The 20,144-nt window shown below is 46.5% G+C and overlaps 1 protein-coding gene across 4 annotated transcripts in view; it reads left to right on the forward strand.

The window, feature by feature from the left end:
* Nucleotides 1-20,144, forward strand: part of SLC41A3 (solute carrier family 41 member 3) — a 65,088-nt gene that overhangs the window by 14,989 nt on the left and 29,955 nt on the right. For 2 of the 4 annotated variants that reach the window (XM_039477124.1, XM_074404186.1), the window contains exon 3: nt 11,530-11,637. The exons of 1 other annotated variant lie outside the window; for it this stretch is intronic. In XM_039477124.1, the coding sequence (XP_039333058.1) occupies nt 11,530-11,637 (108 nt within the window). Of the gene's footprint in view, nt 1-3,907; nt 6,057-11,529; nt 11,638-20,144 lie in introns of those variants that run through there. One more of the 4 variants, XM_039477125.2, reaches the window with a different exon arrangement.

Raw genomic sequence — 20,144 nt, forward strand, 5'->3', positions numbered from 1 at the left:
GGTTACGTATATTCCTTTAATGAATGTATCAGAGGAGCCTCTGTGAAGGAGGCCGTCATCAGTGTAATGTAACTGTGCTCCCGAGAAAGATGGATGCAGGGGAGACCTTGGCTGCATGACTGTGTGTGATGACAGACTTGTGGAGGTCCCTATGGGGAGCCTGGAAAAGGTATCTAGTGTCCCTTAGAGGCGAAGGCCAACTATGCCTGAGAGCCTGGTGAAATAGGCACTGAACAGAACATATTAGCCAAGTCTATAGCAGCAAAGTACCAGTTGATCTGGATGCAGCCAGTGATTTCAGTAATATTCGGTATTGGATGTGGGGTCTGCATGGACAGGGTCATGGCATTAAGGTGGTGGTAATCTACCGTGAGGCACCCTTTCATTCTCTCCAGGCTTAGGAATGAGCCAAATTGGCCTGTGAAAAGGAGAAGCAGGGGGATTGGCACACCCTGTTCAGGTCTCGCGTAAGTTTCCCTCCTTGAAGGTCCTGTTGTAATTTGCGTTGGTGGGAGTAACTGTTTTAGTGGGGAGTTGGGGAGGATCTCTGGGGTCTCATCTTGTCAAGCCAATTGATAAGTTAGACCAGGTGGCAGGAGTGCCAGAGAGCACCCACCAGACTCACACCAGCCTGAAGTTAGTTAATGGTAGTTTTCGTCATGGGGGTGAAAACCCTTTAGGGTGGGAGGAGATGACAGATCCTCCCTTATTACACGGCAACACCCTCTGTGTAGAGGTTCAAACCAGCAATTGGCAGTTGCATCCCAGTTGGCTGTGTGGGCTTATTCAAAAGCAAAGAACAGGTAGGGAGAGCTGGACAGGTGTCCTCAGTCATGGTGGGCCCATCTGTTCATGAGGCAGTTGTTATAGTCACCTCCTTTTCACCTCGTCAGTGAGGGAGGGGGTCTCACCCTTGGGTTATGGGTATAGTAGACCCTAGACACCCACGCCTGGATAGGTGAGGGCCACACCAGTTTGTTCGTTCATTCATTCACTCACTCACTCACTCACTCATTCATTCAGGCAGCATATACTGTGTGCCTGTGCCAGGCAAATGGCCCTGCCCTCATGCCGCTCACACAACAGGTGCGGGGGTCAGTGTTGATAACAGTGAGGGCTGTGTGCCCAGGAAGTGGTGGGAGCGGCCCTGTGGAGGGAGGCCAAGAAGATCCCCCTTCCTCAGGAGGGGATGTTGCAGGGGAGGCAAGAGAGGCTGCTTGGAGACACTGCAGAAGCAGGCCAGCCTGGCAGGGGGCGGACAAGTCTTTAATCTTCACATGTGGGTGGGTTCTGCCAGTCGAGATCAGAAGCAGAAAATAAAGAAGAACCTTAACATTTTTTTAAAAAATGATGGAGTTTCACTCTTGTTGCCTAGGCTGGAGTGCAATGGTGCAACCTCAGCTCACCACAACCTCCACCTCCCAGGTTCAAGCAGTTCCCCTGCCTCAGACTCCCAAGTAGCTGGGGTTACAGGCGTGTGCCACCACACCCAGTTAATTTTGTATTTTTAGTAGAGACAGGGTTTCTCCATGTTGGTCAGGCTGTTCGCAAGCTCCCAGCCTCAAGTGATCTGCCTGCCTCGGCCTCCCAAAATGCTAGGATTACAGGCATGAGCCACCTCGCCTAGCCGAACCTTAACAGTTATTTAAAATTTAATTGGCCTGATGTGTGAGACCTGAACAAGATGGGGGAAGAATTCAGACCTGTAAGAATGACCATCTGGCTCAGAACCTGCTTAGGGTCAAGGTGACCCTGAGAAATGAATTGGATGCTGTGTTGGAACTGCTCCTGGGAACATAAGCAGTTCCCATTTCAGCATCAGAAGTGTACTCCAGAGCCCCCTACCCACTCTCTGCAGACCCTCCCCTAAAAACACACCCCAGTAAGAACGAGGCGGTGGGCAGAGATCAGTGGTCTTCAGCGTTCTGATCCTGTGGTCTTTGTGGGGCCTGGGCTGCCTTTTGCCAAAGCCCCTCAGGGTGGTCCTGGTGCACCTGATGGGTGAGTATCACTGATCTTGTGCCACTTTCTCATGCTGTGGGCTGTGGGGTGGGCTGGAGGCCCAGAAAGGGTCACACAGAAACCACCAGACGCCAGACCTAGATTCCACCTGCTGCTCTGTGTGGCTGGAATCTAGTTCAAGCTCCTTGAGATTTTTCTGCTGTGCTACTGAGCTATTTTTAAAACCACACTATTGATTTTCTGGATAATAACCCAGTGGGCTGTGTTGACATGTTTTGTTGTCAGGTTTTCACAGGAGAGTCATTTTTCTGATATAATTACATTATTTGCTTTTGATGACAATTTATTTTGTGATTTATAAAATCAAATAATCACACTTGTCAGAATAGAAAATTATAAAATAAAGGTAACATTTCACTGCACATGCATGTGTGTGTGTATCTTTATTTCTCAATTTTTAAACAGATTTGAGAAACATTTTTGTAATAATTTGTAACTTACTTGATCAGACACCTCTTTCTATATGATAGTACGCAAATGATTGTTAATTTCTGCATCTCCTGCACTGAAGAGGTTGTTTCCAGATTTGCTGTGTGTGATTATACATTGTGTGGTGGTGTCTGACCACGCCCAAAACTGTGATGACACTGCGAGAGGTGCTGACACCTGGAGGAAGTGATCACCTGTCCGGGGGCTGCTCAGCTGTGTGCCTTGGGAATGTGCATCCCACAGCAGGCCTTGAGCAGCCAGGGAAACTAGGCCAGCCTAGAGGACTCTGTCTTTAACCAGGTCATGACTTTAAACCAGTAACCTTCTGCAACGCTTCTCTCAGAATCAGGCCATTTCTCTCTGCCTCCTATTGGTTCAATCTCCTGTTTGAACAAACTGATCCTAACCATGGATGGCGGACAGTGATGGGCTTGGCAGGCAAAAGTGGCAGCCCAGAAGCTGAGGTCTGGGCTTGCCTTTGACACTAACTTGCTGTGCGGTCTTGAGAAAACCATTCATTTTTTTCATTTGCAAAACAGTGCTGTAGTTCCTGTGAACATCCCAGGGCTGTTGTGAAGTTGTTATGAAATTGACAGAATGCGAGAGAGCTCTGAGAAATACAGACTGCTGCACCAGGGAACAACCGAGCATTCCTTCATTTATTTGCAGTGCCTGAGTGCTTGCGTGCAGCCGAGTCTGCTCTGTGCCCTCATTATGCCCCGGGTTTCCCTCAGAGCACTTGTCACAGATCATCATTTCTTTCTTTTTTTTTAATTATCTGATAAGCTGTGTCCGTTCCACTCACAGTGTACCCTGGCAAATACTAGGCCCTAAGTACTGATCCGTGGAGTGAAGCTGTGGAGAATCCCCAAGATTGCAGCGGTGAGAAGGGCTCTGTTCTCAGGAGGGGCCTCATGCCAGGGAGGGAAGGCAGATACACCTGCAGTTCACGCTTCTGTTATGCAAAAGTGGGACCTATCTTCAGAGAGGTTCAGAGAGTATGTTGAGAATTCTGGGAAAGAGCTGTTAGGCTCTGGCTGAGAGGAGACGCCTCAGCTGGCCAAGAGGCCTGGCAGATGTTTGGCCTCAGTGATTTGTTGGCCTGCAGCAGAGGGGAAGAGCATGGGCATGGCCCCTGTGAGGGTCGTGAGAAATTCCGTCTGCAGCTACAGCATAGGACCGGGGACTAGAAAAAAGGAGGCTCACATGGATGCGTCTTTCCAGACTGCAAGGGGTCCAGGCGCCCTTTTCTCAGGCAGTGCGTTGACCGCCATGGAGGCTGTATGAGCAAGCGCCATCCTCACAGTGCACCTGTGGATTGTGCCTGTGAAGAGCACATGCTGGTTTTGCAGGGAGACAGGTTAGAGGGACAAAGGGCCATGGCGAAGGCAGCGTCTGTGGGTGGGAGTTGGGGACAGCTGTGGGGGAGGTGTGGGGACAGGCAGAGTGGATGTGGGATTGAGGTGGTTGGGGTCAGAGTGAGGCTTGCATTTCTGGCAGAACCTTTCCTTGAGGCGGGCCACTTGGGAGAGGCAGGCTTGGAAGCGGTGGTCCTGAGAGACTGGCAGAGACACACGCTCATCCCTACCAGGGCCTGGGTATATGGTCTGAAAGCTTGGAGGAGAGGTCTGGGCTGAGAGATTTGGGAGTTGTTCCATGTGAAATAGCAAGATCATGGGTGAGGAATAGATTTCCCAAATGGAGTTAACTATTGCCATATAAGAAAGGACACCAAAGCTTAGCAGCTTGTTTAAAGCCACTGTTTGATGCTGAATCCACAGGTTGGGCAAGGCCCAGTGAGAAGAACCACCTGCTCTGTGTTGTAGCTGTTGTGCCAGCCCAAGACGGCACACTCACGTGCCAGGCTGGGCTATCAGCAGAACACTGCCATATGGCCTCTATGTGTGACCGTGTGGTCTTCCTCACAGCAGAGTAGCTAGGAGCATGAGCAGCCCAAAAGATAAAAAGTTAAAAGATAAAAGTTGTCAGTTTCTTAATATCCACACCCAGAAACTGACTGCCACAGCGTCTCTTCCACTGTGTTCTCTTGGACAAGCTGTGGGGACAGTGGGAAGAGGGGTACAGAAACTCTAGCTCTCAGTGGGAATTGTGTGGGAGTTTAGGGCCCATTATGTGTTGCTCCTACGAGGGGCTTAAAAATATCTGTTGAATGAATGAGTAAATGAGGGTGTGAGCAAAGATGCAGTGTGAGGAATATTGGGGGCATGAGGGGAGCAGGTGCTGGAGAAATTCGTCTGGAGTTCGGTTGCAGGGACAGGTTTGGGGGGGCCTGTGGGACCCACACTGGGGAGGGCAGTGGACTCCAGCCTGGGGTCCGCACTTGAACCTGGGATAGGCTGTCTGATGCGAGAAGCAGGTAAGGTGCCCAACTAGGGTCACGGTTTAGGGATGGGAGTAGAAGTGAGGCCTAGACCTGACAGCAGCCCTGCGTTCAGCAGATGTGAGTCTGACCATCAGCTTCGGGCTTCTGCCTGCCCCAGCCTACCCTCAGGCATGAACATTCTGTTCCTGGTACCTGTGGAATGTGCAGAGGACACACCCAACAACAGAACCCCGGGAATCAGAGGTGGCTTCCCAGACCCTTCCCCTCCTCTGGGTGAGGAGGGTCAGCAGGGCCAGTCTGAACTTTGTACATGAAGAAAGTCAGATCACTTTGGAAGCACGTTTATGAGTCTTCCAGGCTGTGGAGGGAGAATAGGGCTGTGTTTTTTTCTGTGAACACAGCTTCCTGTGGCCATGAACCCCCTGGCTGGACACAAGTCGAGATGACCCAGGGTGTGGCTTCCTGCCTACAGACTGCTTGACCTTGAAGAATAAAACTTGAGGTCTGTAGAATTGGCCCGAGGTGGTAGTCCCTCTGTGCTGAGATCTCTCCAGGCCCTCCTCTGCCAGGAGGGCAGCAGCCCAGGGCACTCGTACAGGGCAAGGTGGCAACAGACCTCTGTCTGGGCACTCACCAAGGCCAGGCCCCACGTGGGCTCCAGCTTTGTCCAGCCCAGCCAGTATGGGCCGGACTGCTGGGCTGCTGGATGCTGTCAAGGTCGGTGCGGAGGGACCATGAGCCTTCATGGCAGGCCGGCAGAGGGAGGTCCTGGCAGACACACAGCCACTGTCTGAGGAGAACCTGACCTTCAGGGAGGGACAACGGGCCGGCGGAGTCTCCGGAATGAGGCTCTGAGTCACACTGGCCTTTGTTCCTCACTCATCTTTGCTGGCCCTCTGCCAAGGGGCTATCAGGGAACTCTGCAGGCGCAGGGCACCTGGCGACTGGGAATCCTGTTTGTGTGGACTTTTTGGGAAGAACGTCCTGGTGTGGGCCAGGAGGAGAGGACTGGAGGTACCCCAGGCTCCAACTGCGTGCTCCTAGGATTGTGGTGCATTGCCTGGCCATGGTGGTCACTCAGCTGAATCTGCAGTTTTGCTTTCAGGGCAAGAAGCTGCGAGGCTTCAGCTGTGAGCTCACCAGGTCCTCACATGGGGTCTTGCCTGAGTCTTCCTTCACCATCATGTGCCAGGTCGTGGTGCCCATTCTGCTGTCCGGCTTGGGCATGATGACGGCCGGCCTGGTGATGAACACCATCCAAGTGCGTACTGGGTGTTTGGGAGGTCAGGGGCGGGGACACACAGACCAGGTCTCCTGGCCCCACAGACAGGGCAGGCTGGAGACATGAGGGGCCTCCCGAATGGCACAGCAGTCCTGAGCCTGCCCTTGCTGCTTGGGCATCCTGGGTGCAGTGAGGCTGGCAGGAGGGACCTCTAACACTGAGACTTCAGCATTGGAGATTCACAGAACAATGGAGGTTTGTCAGAACCTTAGCCTACACGTGCTTCCTCAGCCCGGGAGCTCAACTGCCTTCCTCCCAGTGGAGGGGATTCTTAGTTACACTGTTCTGCCTTCATTTCCCCATCTGTAAAATGGGGATCATGAAAGCCCTCACCTCACAGAATTGTGAGGACCAGATGACTTGGTCTGTGTTCCGTGGTCCCCGTGGGGTGGGGGCATGACTGCTGCGGGCAGAGCTCAGTGTACCTAGCCCCCAGCATCCTGCCTGAGGGTGCAGGTGGCCAGGCCGTGGTGGTCTCCCTGTGGTGGTGGTCTGTGCTGAGGGAGATTCGCTCATTGCAATCTGTTTCTCCCCTAGTGTGGTTCGGGTAGTATATTGGAATCACTGGGAGGTTTGTACTGTCTGCCTACTGAAACATTTCATATAGAGTCAGTTTAGAAAAATTGGAAAATACACCCAAGTGATGGAGGAAGGGTGTCCCTCGCCTCTATCACTGCTGCTATGCACCTATCAAGACAATTTTCTTTTTTTTTTTTTTAAATAGTTTTTTTTTTTTTTTTTTTTTGAGACGGAGTTTCGCTCTTGTTACCCAGGCTGGAGTGCAATGGCACAATCTCGGCTCACTGCAACCTCTGCCTCCTGGGTTCAGGCAATTCTCCTGCCTCAGCCTCCTGAGTAGCTGGGATTACAGGCATGCGCCACGATGCCCAGCTGATTTTTTGTATTTAGTAGAGACGGGGTTTCACCATGTTGACCAGGATGGTCTCGATCTCTTGACCTCGTGATCCACCCGCCTTGGCCTCCCAAAGTGCTGCGATTACAGGCTTGAGCCACCGCGCCCGGCTGACAATTTTCTATGTACATATCAACATATACATGTATGGTTTATACTATGCAGTATTGCTTTTTAATCTGTAAATATAAACTTGAAATTTCAACCATAAGGACACCTCAGATAGCGTTTCATGTTCCCAAGTGTATGCAGCATCTTCTTCCTAATGGCCACTCAGCATCTGTCTGTGCCCTTGGTTCCAAGTTGGAGAGGGGTGGTCTGTACCCACCAGTCCAACTGGCCTCCGACTGTGAGCCCATGAGGGCTCCCAGGTGGCTTCTGCTTGCTCATCTCAGTTCATGGGACACTCATCCCCTTTTGGGGCTGGGGTTGCCTTTTGCATCCTGGCCAGCCCCGTTAGAAAACTTGTGCTTCTGTGGGCTTGAAACCTGAACACCCACTTCTTCCTCCAATAGCCTCACCCCAGGCTGTGCTGAGAGCCTCACCCTGCCGATGCTGGGGAGACTGTCAGGCAGTTCAGAGGGCTGGGCAGGGAGTGGAAGCCACAAGCAGATGTGTGCCAGTGAAGGAAGAGGGAGCAGTCATTTTTCTTAGGGGTCAGGAGATCTGTAGAGGAGCAGGACAATTTGATTTGGACATTAAAGGGTAGTGTAGCAATTTCCAGGATGCCCTGAAAAGACATGAACATTCCAGGCAGAGGGATCTGTGTGCAAAGATATGGGTGAATGATAGTGTGTATTTGTGGAGCGTGAGGGACAGGGGTGGCCACTGTCATAGGGACAGGGATGCTGGGCAGAAGTGAGGGGTTCTGTCTGCTCTGCTCAGAGAGTGTGCTGTGCACTGACTATAGCAGGTGGCTGCTTTATGTTAAAATGAGTATCTTGCTGGTTTTATTGAAGGGTAGCATAGACATGTAGGAGAGCACACAACCCCTTTGTGCGGTTCCATGGGCCACCTCAAGGTACAGGGACCTTTGCAGCCCTACCTGCGGCATCCTCAGCAGAGCCCCAGCAGAGTCCTCTGTGCTCAGCTGTCTCAGCCCCACCTCTGACTTGACCTATGTGTTAGGTACACCCCGGAAGAGGAGTTGGCAGTGAAGGGTTACAGGTAACTGAGTGATGGGGTCATATTTATGCCACAAAACTCACCCCAGGCAGTGGTGTCAAGGATAACCCCGAGGGTGAAGAGGAGCAAGGGAGAACTGCGGGGCTGTGGGCAGAGTTCAGAGCCCCTCAAATGTAAGAATCGTTATTTCTGATTATTTCAACCTCCCTGATGACCGATATAGGCATCTTTAAAGTGTTGCTGGAGAGAGCGGTGGCAGAATTTAAAAGCTGTGATGAATGTCAGATTGGGGAAAAGAAGGCATTGAGTCCTGGCTGGCAGAGCAGGAAGGGTGGCAAGGAGAAGTTTGGGGATTTGGGGTTTGAGGTACTTGTGGGGTGTCCAGGGTTCAGCCAGAGTTGGACGGGCAGATGTGATGTTCACAAGAGGCTTCTGAGCCAGAGACATTGGGAGGCACCCGCACAAGCCCAGGGTGTCGGTGTATTTGCTATTGGCTGCAGCTAACAGGAAACCAACTCAAAGGGACTTTTAAAAAATGGACACTTATTATCTCTGTATAAAAGTCTAGAGATAGGACAGTGCCAGAATTGGTTAATTACTGGATTAACAGTGTCACCCAGCATTTTTTCACTTTACATTTGTATTCGTTTGTTAGGACAGCCATAACAAAATACCACAGAGCTGGTAGCTTAAACAACAGAAACTGATTTTTTCCACAATTCTGGAGGCCGGAAGTCTGAGACGCAAGTGTTGACAGGGTTGGTTTTTGAGCTTTGCAGATGGCTGTGTGTCTTCACATGGTCTCGCCTCTGTACATGTCTAGGTCCTAATTTCCTCTAATGAGAATGCCTCTCATACTGGGCTAGGACCCACCCTCATGGCTAGACTTAAATTTTATCTCTTTAAAGACTGTCTCTCCAAATATAGTCATGTTTTGGTACTAGGCATGAGGACTTCACCATACGAGTTTTAGGGGACACAATTCAGCCAATCTTCGAGACTTTGTGCCAGAGCAGCCGCGTCATGGTTGTGTGACACCCAATGTGACCAGACGGGGATTTTCAGATCTCACTGGCCCGAGTCATACATAGCAACTGCTGGCAAGGAGGATGGGACCACCACGCATTAGGATTCAGCTTCCACTCCATCTCCTGCCTAGGCTTCCTGCTGAAAGCCCTGGGAGGATAGAGCAGGTGGGGTGGCTGCTGGGAGATAGTGCCGGGTGTGCAGTGGAAGGGGACTCAAGTTGCGGAAGGGACAGGGTGTGGGGAGAAAGGAGAACCAAAGAGAAATCAGGAAGGAAGGTCAGTATTACAAGGTCAGGAGAAGGAAGAGGGGCCAAGACGCGGTGGATAGTGAGATGGGCAAAGGACTTGGGGGTGAAGGCCGAGAGGCCAGGGGAGAGGGTTGCAGAGCTGCGCCTGTCAGCAGGTGCTTTATCTGTGCAGTGGGGGACAGTGCCACCCTGAAGGTGGAGCAGTAGGTGGGGCTTACCCATCAGGGGCCACCACTTCCTTTAGAGAGAGTGAGAGCTGTAAGGCTGCAGGGTGGGCCCAGCCGCTGCAGCACTGAGAGTGATGGGTGAGGACCGGCACTTGTTTGAAGGTGGTGGTGCTGGGAAGGCAGGAGGAAGGCTGAGGAGGGTTTTTTTGTGACTTTAGCGTTGCTGGGTGCGGGGTCTTGGGTATAGGCAGAGAGAGTGCCCATGAGCACCCTAGGCTGCACAGGAGGTTGGGAGAGTGTGGGTGGCCACGCCCAAAGGCCAGCTGGGGAGTATGTGATGGTCTTGGTTCCCCTGCTAAGGATGGAGACCTGCTCTGTGTTGAGGAGTGTTCAGGCTGAGAGGACAGCTGCACAGGTGCCACTGGGAGGCTGGGAGGCATGGGAGGACACCTTGCTTGGTGATGTTGTTTTCTTCTCAAGTTTTAGAAGAGGGCAAACTCAGAACTCTGTCAGAGCTGGAACTGGATTCTGAATTCCACAGCCCAGTAGATAAGGCACAGGGAGAAACTGAACAGGAAGGGAGCCATAAACAGTGCTTATCTTCCTTGGTCTGAGAGCAAAAAGGAGTCTTAAAGGGCCTCTGGCCTGATCGCTTCACCTTCATACCTGGTCAGGCCTGTTGCTGGGCAGCTTGTGGATGGCTATCTGAGTCCCTAGAGGCTGGACCAATTTGCACATCTTTACACAGCTTTTGCCTTGTAGGGGATGTACAGGGACTAGACCCCATGCCTCCCATCTCCTTGATGACAAAGCAGGGATTTGTTTTCAGGTCTAGAATTCCAAACCCAGGAGAAGCTTCTGGTGTTAGGTGTCAGAGATCTCTGCAGTGGCCAGACGGGCAAAATAAATCAGTAGGATCAGATGGGGCATTACAACTGATTTAGGGGATCATCTAATCATATATTTAACAGTTAAGAATAGTTTTTGCCTCTACCAATAAATGTTTTCTCTTCCATTTTTCTTGAAGCACCAATCTCTTTGACCTTTGAATTTATTGATTTTTCTGTGTTAAATGGGATAGAGACATACGCTGTTTTTATTTTTTATTTTTATTTTTATTTTTTATTTTATTTATTTATTTTTTTGTGTGACAGAGTTTCGCTCTTGTTACCCCGGCTGGAGTGCAATGGCACCATCTCGGCTCACCGCAACCTCTGCCTCCTGGGTTCAGGCGATTCTCCTGCCTCAGCCTCCCGAGTAGCTGGGATTACAGGCACGCGCCACCATGCCCAGCTAATTTTTTGTATTTTTAGTAGAGAAGGGGTTTCACTATGTTGACTGGGATGGTCTCGATCTCTTGACCTTGTGATCCACCCGCCTCGGCCTCCCAAAGTGCTGGGATTACAGGCGTGAGCCACCGCACCCGGCCGCTATCTGTTTTTAAACACCCCAAGCCCCACAGGCTGCTGAGTGGCAGCCTGCATGAAGCCCCTGGACCTGGTGGTAGAGGGAGGCAGAGCCCGCATGGCCTGCCTGGCCTGCCTGGCCTGCCTGAAGATCCTCGATTCCCGGTAGAGACAGGGCCTTTCCTCAGCCCAGCCATCTTGCGGGTGTTTCCAGGCCTCGAAATTCATGAGAAATCCCCAACTTTCTCATCCAGGACCCATTCATGCCTCTACAGAACACATGGGGCAGAGTGCAGGCAGCCCAGCTGCCGCCCGCTGGCCTCCAGCCTGGCCCAGCCCCCAGCGTGCTTCCAGCCGCTGATGCTGATTCAGTGAACAGCACTAAAAAGGTTTCACAGCTTTATCATTTCTTTGTGTTTAGTTTAAAGTCATTTAAGAAACTACTTAGTCTTACTTTTTCATTTTATGGGAAGTGAAAAGTGACTTGCTAAAGGTTTTCTGAAGAAATTTCCAGAGATTCGCTGACATGTGTGTTTGGTTTATCTCCTTACTGTTTCCCTACCAGCACTGGCCTGTGTTTATGGAGGTGAAAGACCTTTTGACGTTGGTGCCACCCCTGGTAGGCCTGAAGGGGAACCTGGAGATGACACTGGCGTCCAGACTCTCCACAGCTGTAAGTGGACACCTGGACATACGAGGCGGCCACAACATGGGGCAGGAGCCTCCCTACCACTGGGTCTCCCCTGGTGCGCAGGCGGTGGGTTGGATTCTCCAAAACAATGGATATTTCTGAGTTTTGTTACCTGATGATGCTGTCCCTGGTCCCCCTCCCAGCCTAACACCCTGGCTTTCCAATACCAAACTGGATGACTAAGGGACGTGCACAACCCTGTGTGTCCCCGTTCCTCCCTTGACCTAAATGTCAGTGGATGCCATGTGCCCCAAGTCTGCACACCGCCCTGCCCACCAACATCCACGAGGACCCTGAGCCTGTGAAGCTCAGCCCCTTCACACATTCATGCAGAAGCCACGACAAGCAATGCAGACGTGATGTAGGGTTCAGTGGAGGAGACAGGAAAGGTTTGTCACCTAGAGTAACCTTTCTCAGCTGCTTCTACTCCCCAGAATGGCTCTCTGAATACTTGGTCACTGGAGGTGTCTTCTCAGCTCCTGAACCAGCATAGTTCCTAGTTCTGCCAGCTCTTCTCACACCTTCCCAACTACCCCAGGAGACTGAAGCTTTTTTCCTTCTACTACACAGAATGGTTTCTCCGTTCTCTGATGCCCATGTGATATCCTGTAGGTGACAAAGACTGTGGCAAGAGGAGGTTGTGGTGTGTTCAAGGAACTGAGAGGACAGCAATGTAGCTAAAGAGCAGAGGGTAGGTGGGGTGGGGGCAGGGGACTGCTGAACATGAGGCTGAAGAGATAGGCAAGGTGTGAGTGGCCCAAGAGTGGCCCTGAAGATAACCGGGTCCTGGTCCTGTAACCTGTGGATGTTAACTTCTAGGGAAGAGGCCTTTGCAGAGGTGACTAAGAGCAGCTCCTTGGGATGCAAAATTGTCCTGGATTATCCAGATAGACCCAGTGTAACCACAGGGGTCCTTGAGGTGGACAGAGGGACATTTCAGACAGGAAAAAAAGGCCAGGTGGTGGAAGCAGGGTAAGAGAGGAAAGATGCTTTGCTCCTGGCTTTGACAATGGAGGGCCATGAGCCAAGAAATGCCGTTCTGTGTGCTAGGAGAGAGGAGACAGACTGTCCCCTAGAGCTTCCAGAGGGAATCAGATTTTGATTTTGGCCCTGTAAGACTCATTTCAAACTCCTGTCCTCTAGAACTATAAGAGGATAGATTTTTTTTGTTTTAAGCCACTAAGTTTGTTACAGCAGCAAGAGGAAACTAACACAGAGGGCCAGATCACGTGGAGCCTTGTGGGATGTGGAAATGTTTGAACAGCTGATAACATGCGTGCAGTCACACACATGCACACACAACTCATGTATACACATGCATACATGTGTGCACAATTGTTTTGATCCATTTTTGTGAGGTGAAAAAATGCTGATAGTAATCTCTGCCATGGAGGCATTTCAGATGTTTGTTTCATAGTACTTAACTGCATTTTATTTTATTTTTATTTTTTTGAGACAGTTTCACTGTGCCATCCAGGCTGGAGTGCAGTGGTGTGATCTCTGCTTAGTGCAGCCCCCACCTCCCGGCCTCAATTGATTCTCATGCCTCAGCCTCCTGAATAGCTGAGATTACAGGTGTGCACCACTACACCCTGCTCATTTTTGTATTTTTAGTAGAGACGGGGTTTCGCCATGTTGGCCAAGCTGGTCTTGAACTCCAGACCTGAGGTGATCCACATACCTCAGCCTCCCAAAGTGCTGGGATTACAGGCATGAGCCACCACGTCCAGCCCTTAACTGCATTTTAAACCCTTCTCTACAATGATCATACCTTAGTGTTATAATTCTTTTAAAAAACGTAAAACATGAGAGGAAAAAAGAACTATTAATGTAATTCATTACAACAGTCTTTCAAAGAACAGACACATTATCATCACAGTAGAACTTTCAAAGTTTCCTTTTTTTTTTTTTAATCAGTCTTAAGGTATAAATTGATAAAAAGAAAACCAGAGGATTTAAGTGTGCAGGTCAATGACTTCTGACGAATACCTACACCTGTGTAGCTATGACCCTAGTTGAGACACAGAACATCTCCATCTCCCTGGAAAGTTCTTGTCACTGTTGCAGCCCACTCACCTATTCCATACCGCCCCCCTCTGATCTACCTTCAATCTCCATTTATTAGTTTTGCCTTCAACTCCCATATGTGACTTACAAAGATACTCTTAAGTGCAACTTGACACAGAAGAATATTTTATTTATGTTGTTCTGTGTGTTCTGGCTAGCATAATAAAGTACGAAGACAAAGTAAGAGTCTTAAATATTGGAAAGGAAGAGAAAAACTTACTCTTTTTTTTGTGATATGCTTGCCTTCTTGGAAAATCTAAGCAAATCACTTAAAAAACTGTAAAACAGTAAAGTGGGCCAATTTCAAAACATCTACATGAAATAAAATATATATATTAACATACTGTTAATGTCTCTGTATACTCCTGTACACACTGGAAATAGTCATTTGTATTCCAGGAATAAATCCACTTGGTCATGGTGCATAATTCTTTTAATATACTCTTGTATTCAGTTTATTAGTATTTTTAAAAGATTTTTGCATCAGTATTTAGCAGATACTGGTCTGTAGTTTTATTTTCTGATAGTGTCTTTGGCTTTGGTAGGGTAGCACTGGTCTTATAAGATAAATTTGGAAGTATTTCTTCCTCTTCAGTTTTCTGGGGACAGTTTATAGATGATTGGTGTTCATTTTTCTTCTTTTTTCTTTTTTCTTTTTTTTTTTTTTTTGAGACGGAGTTTTCGCTCGTTACCCAGGCTGGAGTGCAATGGCGCGATCTCGGCTCATGGCAACCTCCGCCTCCTGGGCTCAGGCAATTCTCCTGCCTCAGCCTCCTGAGTAGCTGGGTTTACAGGCACGCACCACCACGCCCAGCTAGTTTTTTGTATTTTTAGTAGAGACGGGGTTTCACCGTGTTGACCAGGATGGTCTCTGTCTCTCGACCTCGTGATCCACCCACCTCAGCCTCCCAAAGTGCTGGGATTACAGGCTTGAGCCACCGCGCCCAGCTGGTGTTCATTTTTCTTTAAATGTTTGGTAGAATTCACTAGTGAAGCCATCTGGTCCTGGATTTTCTTTGTTGGGAGGTTTTCATTACTGTTTTAGTATATTCAGATTTCCTATTTCCCCATGATTCAGTCCTGGTCAATTGTGTGTTTCTAGGAAAATACCCATTTGAATTAGGTTGCCTAGTTTGTTTGGATACAATGTCCTCTCTTACATTCTTTTTTATTTCTGTAGAATCAGTAGTTATATCTCATTTTCATTTTTCATTATAGTTTTTTGAGACTTCTCTCTTTTTTTCTTAGTCAGTTTAACTGAAGGCTTTTGAATTGTTGATTTTTTTTGAGGAGCCAATCAATTCTTAGTTTCATTGATTTTTCTCTATTATTTTTCTACTCTCTAGTTATCCCTGCTATAATCTTTATTATTTCCTTCTTTCTGTGAGCTTTGGGTTTAGTATGCTGTTTTCTTAGTTTCTGAAGGTATAAGTTTAGGTGGTTTACTTGAAGTCTTTTTTTTAAATGAAATTGTTTTCAGTTATAAATTTCCTTTTAAAACTGCTTTCACTGCATCCTATAAATTATGATGTGTTGTATTTTCATTTTCATTTGTCTTGAGATATTTTCTAATTTACTTTAGAATTTATTATTTTGCCGGGCGTGGTGGCTCAAGCCTGTAATCCCAGCACTTTGGGAGGCCGAGGCGGGTGGATCACGAGGTCGAGAGATCGAGACCATCCTGGTCAACATGGTGAAACCCCGTCTCTACTAAAAATACAAAAAATTAGCTGGGCATGGTGGCACGTGCCTGTAATCCCAGCTACTCAGGAGACTGAGGCAGGAGAATTGCTTGAACCCAGGAGGCGGAGGTTGCGGTGAGCCGAGATCGCGCCATTGCACTCCAGCCTGGGTAACAAGAGCGAAACTCGGTCTCAAAATAAAAAAATAAATAAATAAATAAATAATAGAATTTATTTTTTTGACCCATTGGTTGTTCAAGTGTGTTGCTTGATTTCCACATTTTTGGAGATTCTTCAGTTGTCCTTCTCCTATTTATTTCTAGTTTTACTCCCTGGTGATTGGAAAATATGCTCTGTATGATTTTAATCTTAAATATATTAAGACTAGTTTCATGGCCTAACATATGGTCTATCTTGGAGAATGTTTTACATTCACATTTCATTGAGAAAAATGTGTAGTCTTCCATTGTTTGGTGGAGTGTTCTGTATATGTCTTTTAGGTCCAGTTGGTCTCTAATGTTATTTAAACAGTCTATTTCCTTACTGATCTTCTGTCTGGTTGTTATATTCATCATTGACAGTGTGGTATTGAAGTCTCCAACTATTATTTAACACCTCTCTCTTTCTTCCTTCTATTTTGTCAGTATTTGCATCATGTATTTTTGGAATTTTGATGTTTGGTAAAATGTGTTTCATTATTTGTAATTGTTCTGTTTTTGTGATGGCTTCATCCTTGTATCATTGTGTAATGTCTTTCTTTGTATCTTGTAGCAGGTTTTGTTTAAAGTCCATTTTGTCTTATGTTAGTATAGCCATTAGTATAGATTACAATCTACCTTAAACTGATAGTAGCTTAACTCAATTGCATATAAAACTCTACTGTTTTCAGTTCTGCCTCTGAACTGTAAATGTCATAAATTATATTTTTATATTGTATACCTATTAAAATATAGATTTATTTTTTGTGTGTGCTTTTGTGTTTTAAATGCTTATAAAAATTTTTACAAACCAATTTTAAAATAATACAATTTTTTATATTTGTTTGTGCATTTACCTTTATTGGAGAACATTATATTTTCATCTGGCTTCAAGTTCCTGTCTGGCATCCTTTTATTTCAACTTGAAGAGCTCCCTTTACCATTTCTTTTAGGACAGATTTAGTAATAATGAACTCCCTTAGCTTTTATTTAGGAATGTTTTCATTTTTCCCTCATTTGTGTAAAATAGTTTTGCCAGATATAGAATTCTCAGTTGACAGCTGTTTTTATCCAGCACTTTAAATATATTAGTATTATTACCTCTGGACTGCAAGTTTCTGCTGAGAAATCCACTGATGATTTTATTGAGGATCTTCTGCATGTGATGAGTCTCTTTTCTCTCTTGTCTTTGAAGATTCTCTTTTTGTTTTTGACTTTCGAATAGTTTGTTTATAATGTGTCTCAGTATTGATCTTTTTGAGTTTATCTTACTTGGAATTCATACATCTTAATTTCTATATCTATACCTTTTTTTTTTTTTTTCTCCAAATTTGGGTAGTTTTTGGCTATTGTTTCTTCAAATAAGCTCTCTGCCCCCTTATCTCTCTCTTTCCTTTCTGGAATTCCAAATTGTATGTATTCTAGTTGATGGTGTTCTATAATTTCCTTAAGTTTTATTTACTTTTAATATATCTTATTTATTTTTGTTCTTCAGACTCGATCATTTTAAATGAACTGTTTTCAAATTTATTCATCCTTCTGACTGTTAGAGTTTGCTGTTGAACCTCTATAGAGAATGTTTCAATTCCATTACTATGTTTTTCAGTTCCAGTATTTCTGTTTGGTTCTCTTTTTACGATTTCTGTTTCTTTGTTGACATTTTCATTGTGTTCATATCTTTTTTTTTTTAATTTCCTAAAGTTGTATGTCCTTTACCTCACTGAACATGTTTAAGAAAGTTGTTTTAAAGTCTTTGGCAAGTGTGAAGACTTTGTTTCTCTAGGGTCAATGTCTGCCAATTTTTTTGTTCCTATGTATAGACTGTGTTTAACTTATTTTTTGGTATCCTTTCTCATCTTTTATTAAAAATTAGGTATTTGCAAAACAGCCGTCTCTCCCAATCTATGCAGACTAGCTCTGTGCAGGGAAAAATCTGCACTAATTAGTCTGGCATGAAGGCTTAAGGTCTTTTCAGTGGTTTTCTGGCATGCATCTTCCTGAGCCTGTGGATGTGCTTTTTATCTCCAATTCCCCCATACACATGGCTGCTTTTAAATGTCTTAATTTCCCTCAGAGTGTCAGCTCTGCTTCTTCTCAGGTCCTTGACATTCTATTGCGTTTCTCTGTCCATAATGTCTTGCCCCCTCCGGGCCCTCATGGACCTGCATTTCCTCCACAGCTCTAACATGTTGGGTGCCTCTGTGGCCTCCATCCTAATGTTCAAATTGTGTCTCCATTTCCATTGCTCTCTCGGGAGAGACAGAAATCAGTTTCTTGGGCAGCCCCCAGGTGAGCAAGAGGATAGCCAGCAGGTTCTATTCCTTTCTTTCCTTCTTTCTTTCTTGGATTAGGTGGTTCCCCGCAACTGCACCATGCTGTGTGGAGGAAGAGTGGTGCAAGGGCAAGCAGAAACACCGTGGAATTTCCTGTTGGTTTGAGGGTGGCTTTTTCTGGTTGAATTTTCTCTTGGTTGCTGCAGATTTTTACTGATATTTGAGCTGCCACAAGGCTATTTTGCTCAGTCTGTGTTACTTATTTGACATGTCTGTGGGGAAACAAGGGCCTGGAGCTGCCTATTCACCATCCTGCTGGTGCCACTCTCTCAGCTTCCTTTTAAATTTATATTTGTTTTGTTTTGTACTCAAGTACATCCCCAGTAATTGTTTTAGATAAGATTTGTTGGAAGTAAACTTTAACATCTGGAGTAGGAAAATGCTTTACTTTCCCCTTACCATTGAATGCCAGCCTGGCTGGCTAGGGAATGCAATGTTCACAGTTACTTTCCTGCAGTACTGAAGTTATATTTTCAGTATCTTCTTGTGCCCAGTATTGCTGATGGAGCCTGTGTCCTTTCGAGTCTCATTTCTTTTAGGTAACTTGTTTATATGGACTTTTTGGAGATTTATTTCTATTATCATCTGTTACAGAATTTCACCATGATGTTTGTGGCACAGATTTTTTCTTATTGTCTTGCATATATCTTGGATTTTTTTCAATCTAAAGACATCTGTCTTCAGCTCTATAGAATAATTTTTGTTATTTTTTGTATCTTTATATTCATTCCTATTCATTTCCTCTCCCTCTGTAACTCCTATTTGGGTACATAATTATAGTTTCTGAGTCTACCTTTTCAGTTTCCTACTTTGATTATTTCCCTAGATTCTGTACTTCCATTGGTTGGCATCCTGGCATGCCACCACTTCTAGGCCCTTTCAGTGTACTGCTAGGAAACGTATATACATATATATGCTAACCTGCATATGCACACATATCCACAGGTAAGATTCCTGAGGAAATTATTAGAGTGTGGGTCATTAAAGAGAAGTAGAATCTTTGCATAGCCTCAGAGTATCTCCTTTAAATACGTGTGGATTTCTTTGGTTGTTTTAATATATGTCCTCAAATCTTGGATATGCTGCCTTAAAGAAGCTAAAGCTTAATTCCCTCCCCTTGAGTGTGGGCAAGACCTAACGACTCACTTCTGAGAGTACAGGAAGGAAAAAAAATAGGGTTTGCAGTGGAGAAACCTGGCAGACGCCACCTCAGCAGTGACCTGGGTCAGCAGCATTGGTGACAAGTTATGCTGGTATCACCTGTGACAGCGTGCACAGTGGAGGCACCTCACCCCATTGGTCTTCTCCCTCAAAACCCACAGTCTCAGTTTAATCATGAGGAAACCTCAGACAAACCCAGTTGTGGAACATCCCACAAAATAGCTGACTCATTCTTCTACAGTGAGACTCAGGAGCTGTGGCTAAATGCAGTGGGTGATCCTGATTTATTTCCTGGAACATAAAAAAGGACATTAGTAGGAAAACTGGGGACATCTGAATACATTCTATAGTTTAGTTACTAGTCTTGTACCACTGTTCAATTCTTAGTTTGGTGACTATGTTAGTCCATTTGTATTTCTCTCAAGGAATACCTGAGACTGGGTAATTTATAAAGAAAAGAGGTTTACTTGGCTTACAGTCTGCAGGCTGTACAGGAAGCATAGTGCCAGCATCTGCTTCTGGTGAAGGCTTCAGGAAGCTTCCAATTATGGGAGAAGCTGAAGGGGAGCCATTGTGTCACATGGTGAGAAGAGGGAGCAGAGAGAGGGAGGGAGGAGGTGTAGAATCTTAATCAGCTTTCACAGGAACTCAGAGCAAGAACTCACTCATTACCATAAGGAGGATACCCAGCCATTCATGAAGGATCCACCCGCTTGACTCAAACACCTCCCACCAGGCCCCACCTCCAACAGTGGGGATCACATTTCAACATGAGATTTGGAAGGGACAAATATCCAAACCAGATATTTGGGGGTTTGGATAAACAATGATTTGGGGGGCCAGATCTTTCTTCTTCTGGCCCCCCCAAATATCTGTTCTTCTCTCGTTACAAAGTACAGTCATCCCTTCCCAGTAGTCCCCAAAGGTCTTAACTCATTCCGGCATCAACTCAATCAAAAATCCAATGTCTCATCTGAAACCCAACTCACTTTTCTTCCACTTATGAGACTGTAAAATCACAAGCGATTTACTCCCAAGATGCAATGGTG

Source organism: Saimiri boliviensis, chromosome 8, assembly GCF_048565385.1.
Source record: "Saimiri boliviensis isolate mSaiBol1 chromosome 8, mSaiBol1.pri, whole genome shotgun sequence".
NCBI lineage: Eukaryota > Metazoa > Chordata > Mammalia > Primates > Cebidae > Saimiri > Saimiri boliviensis.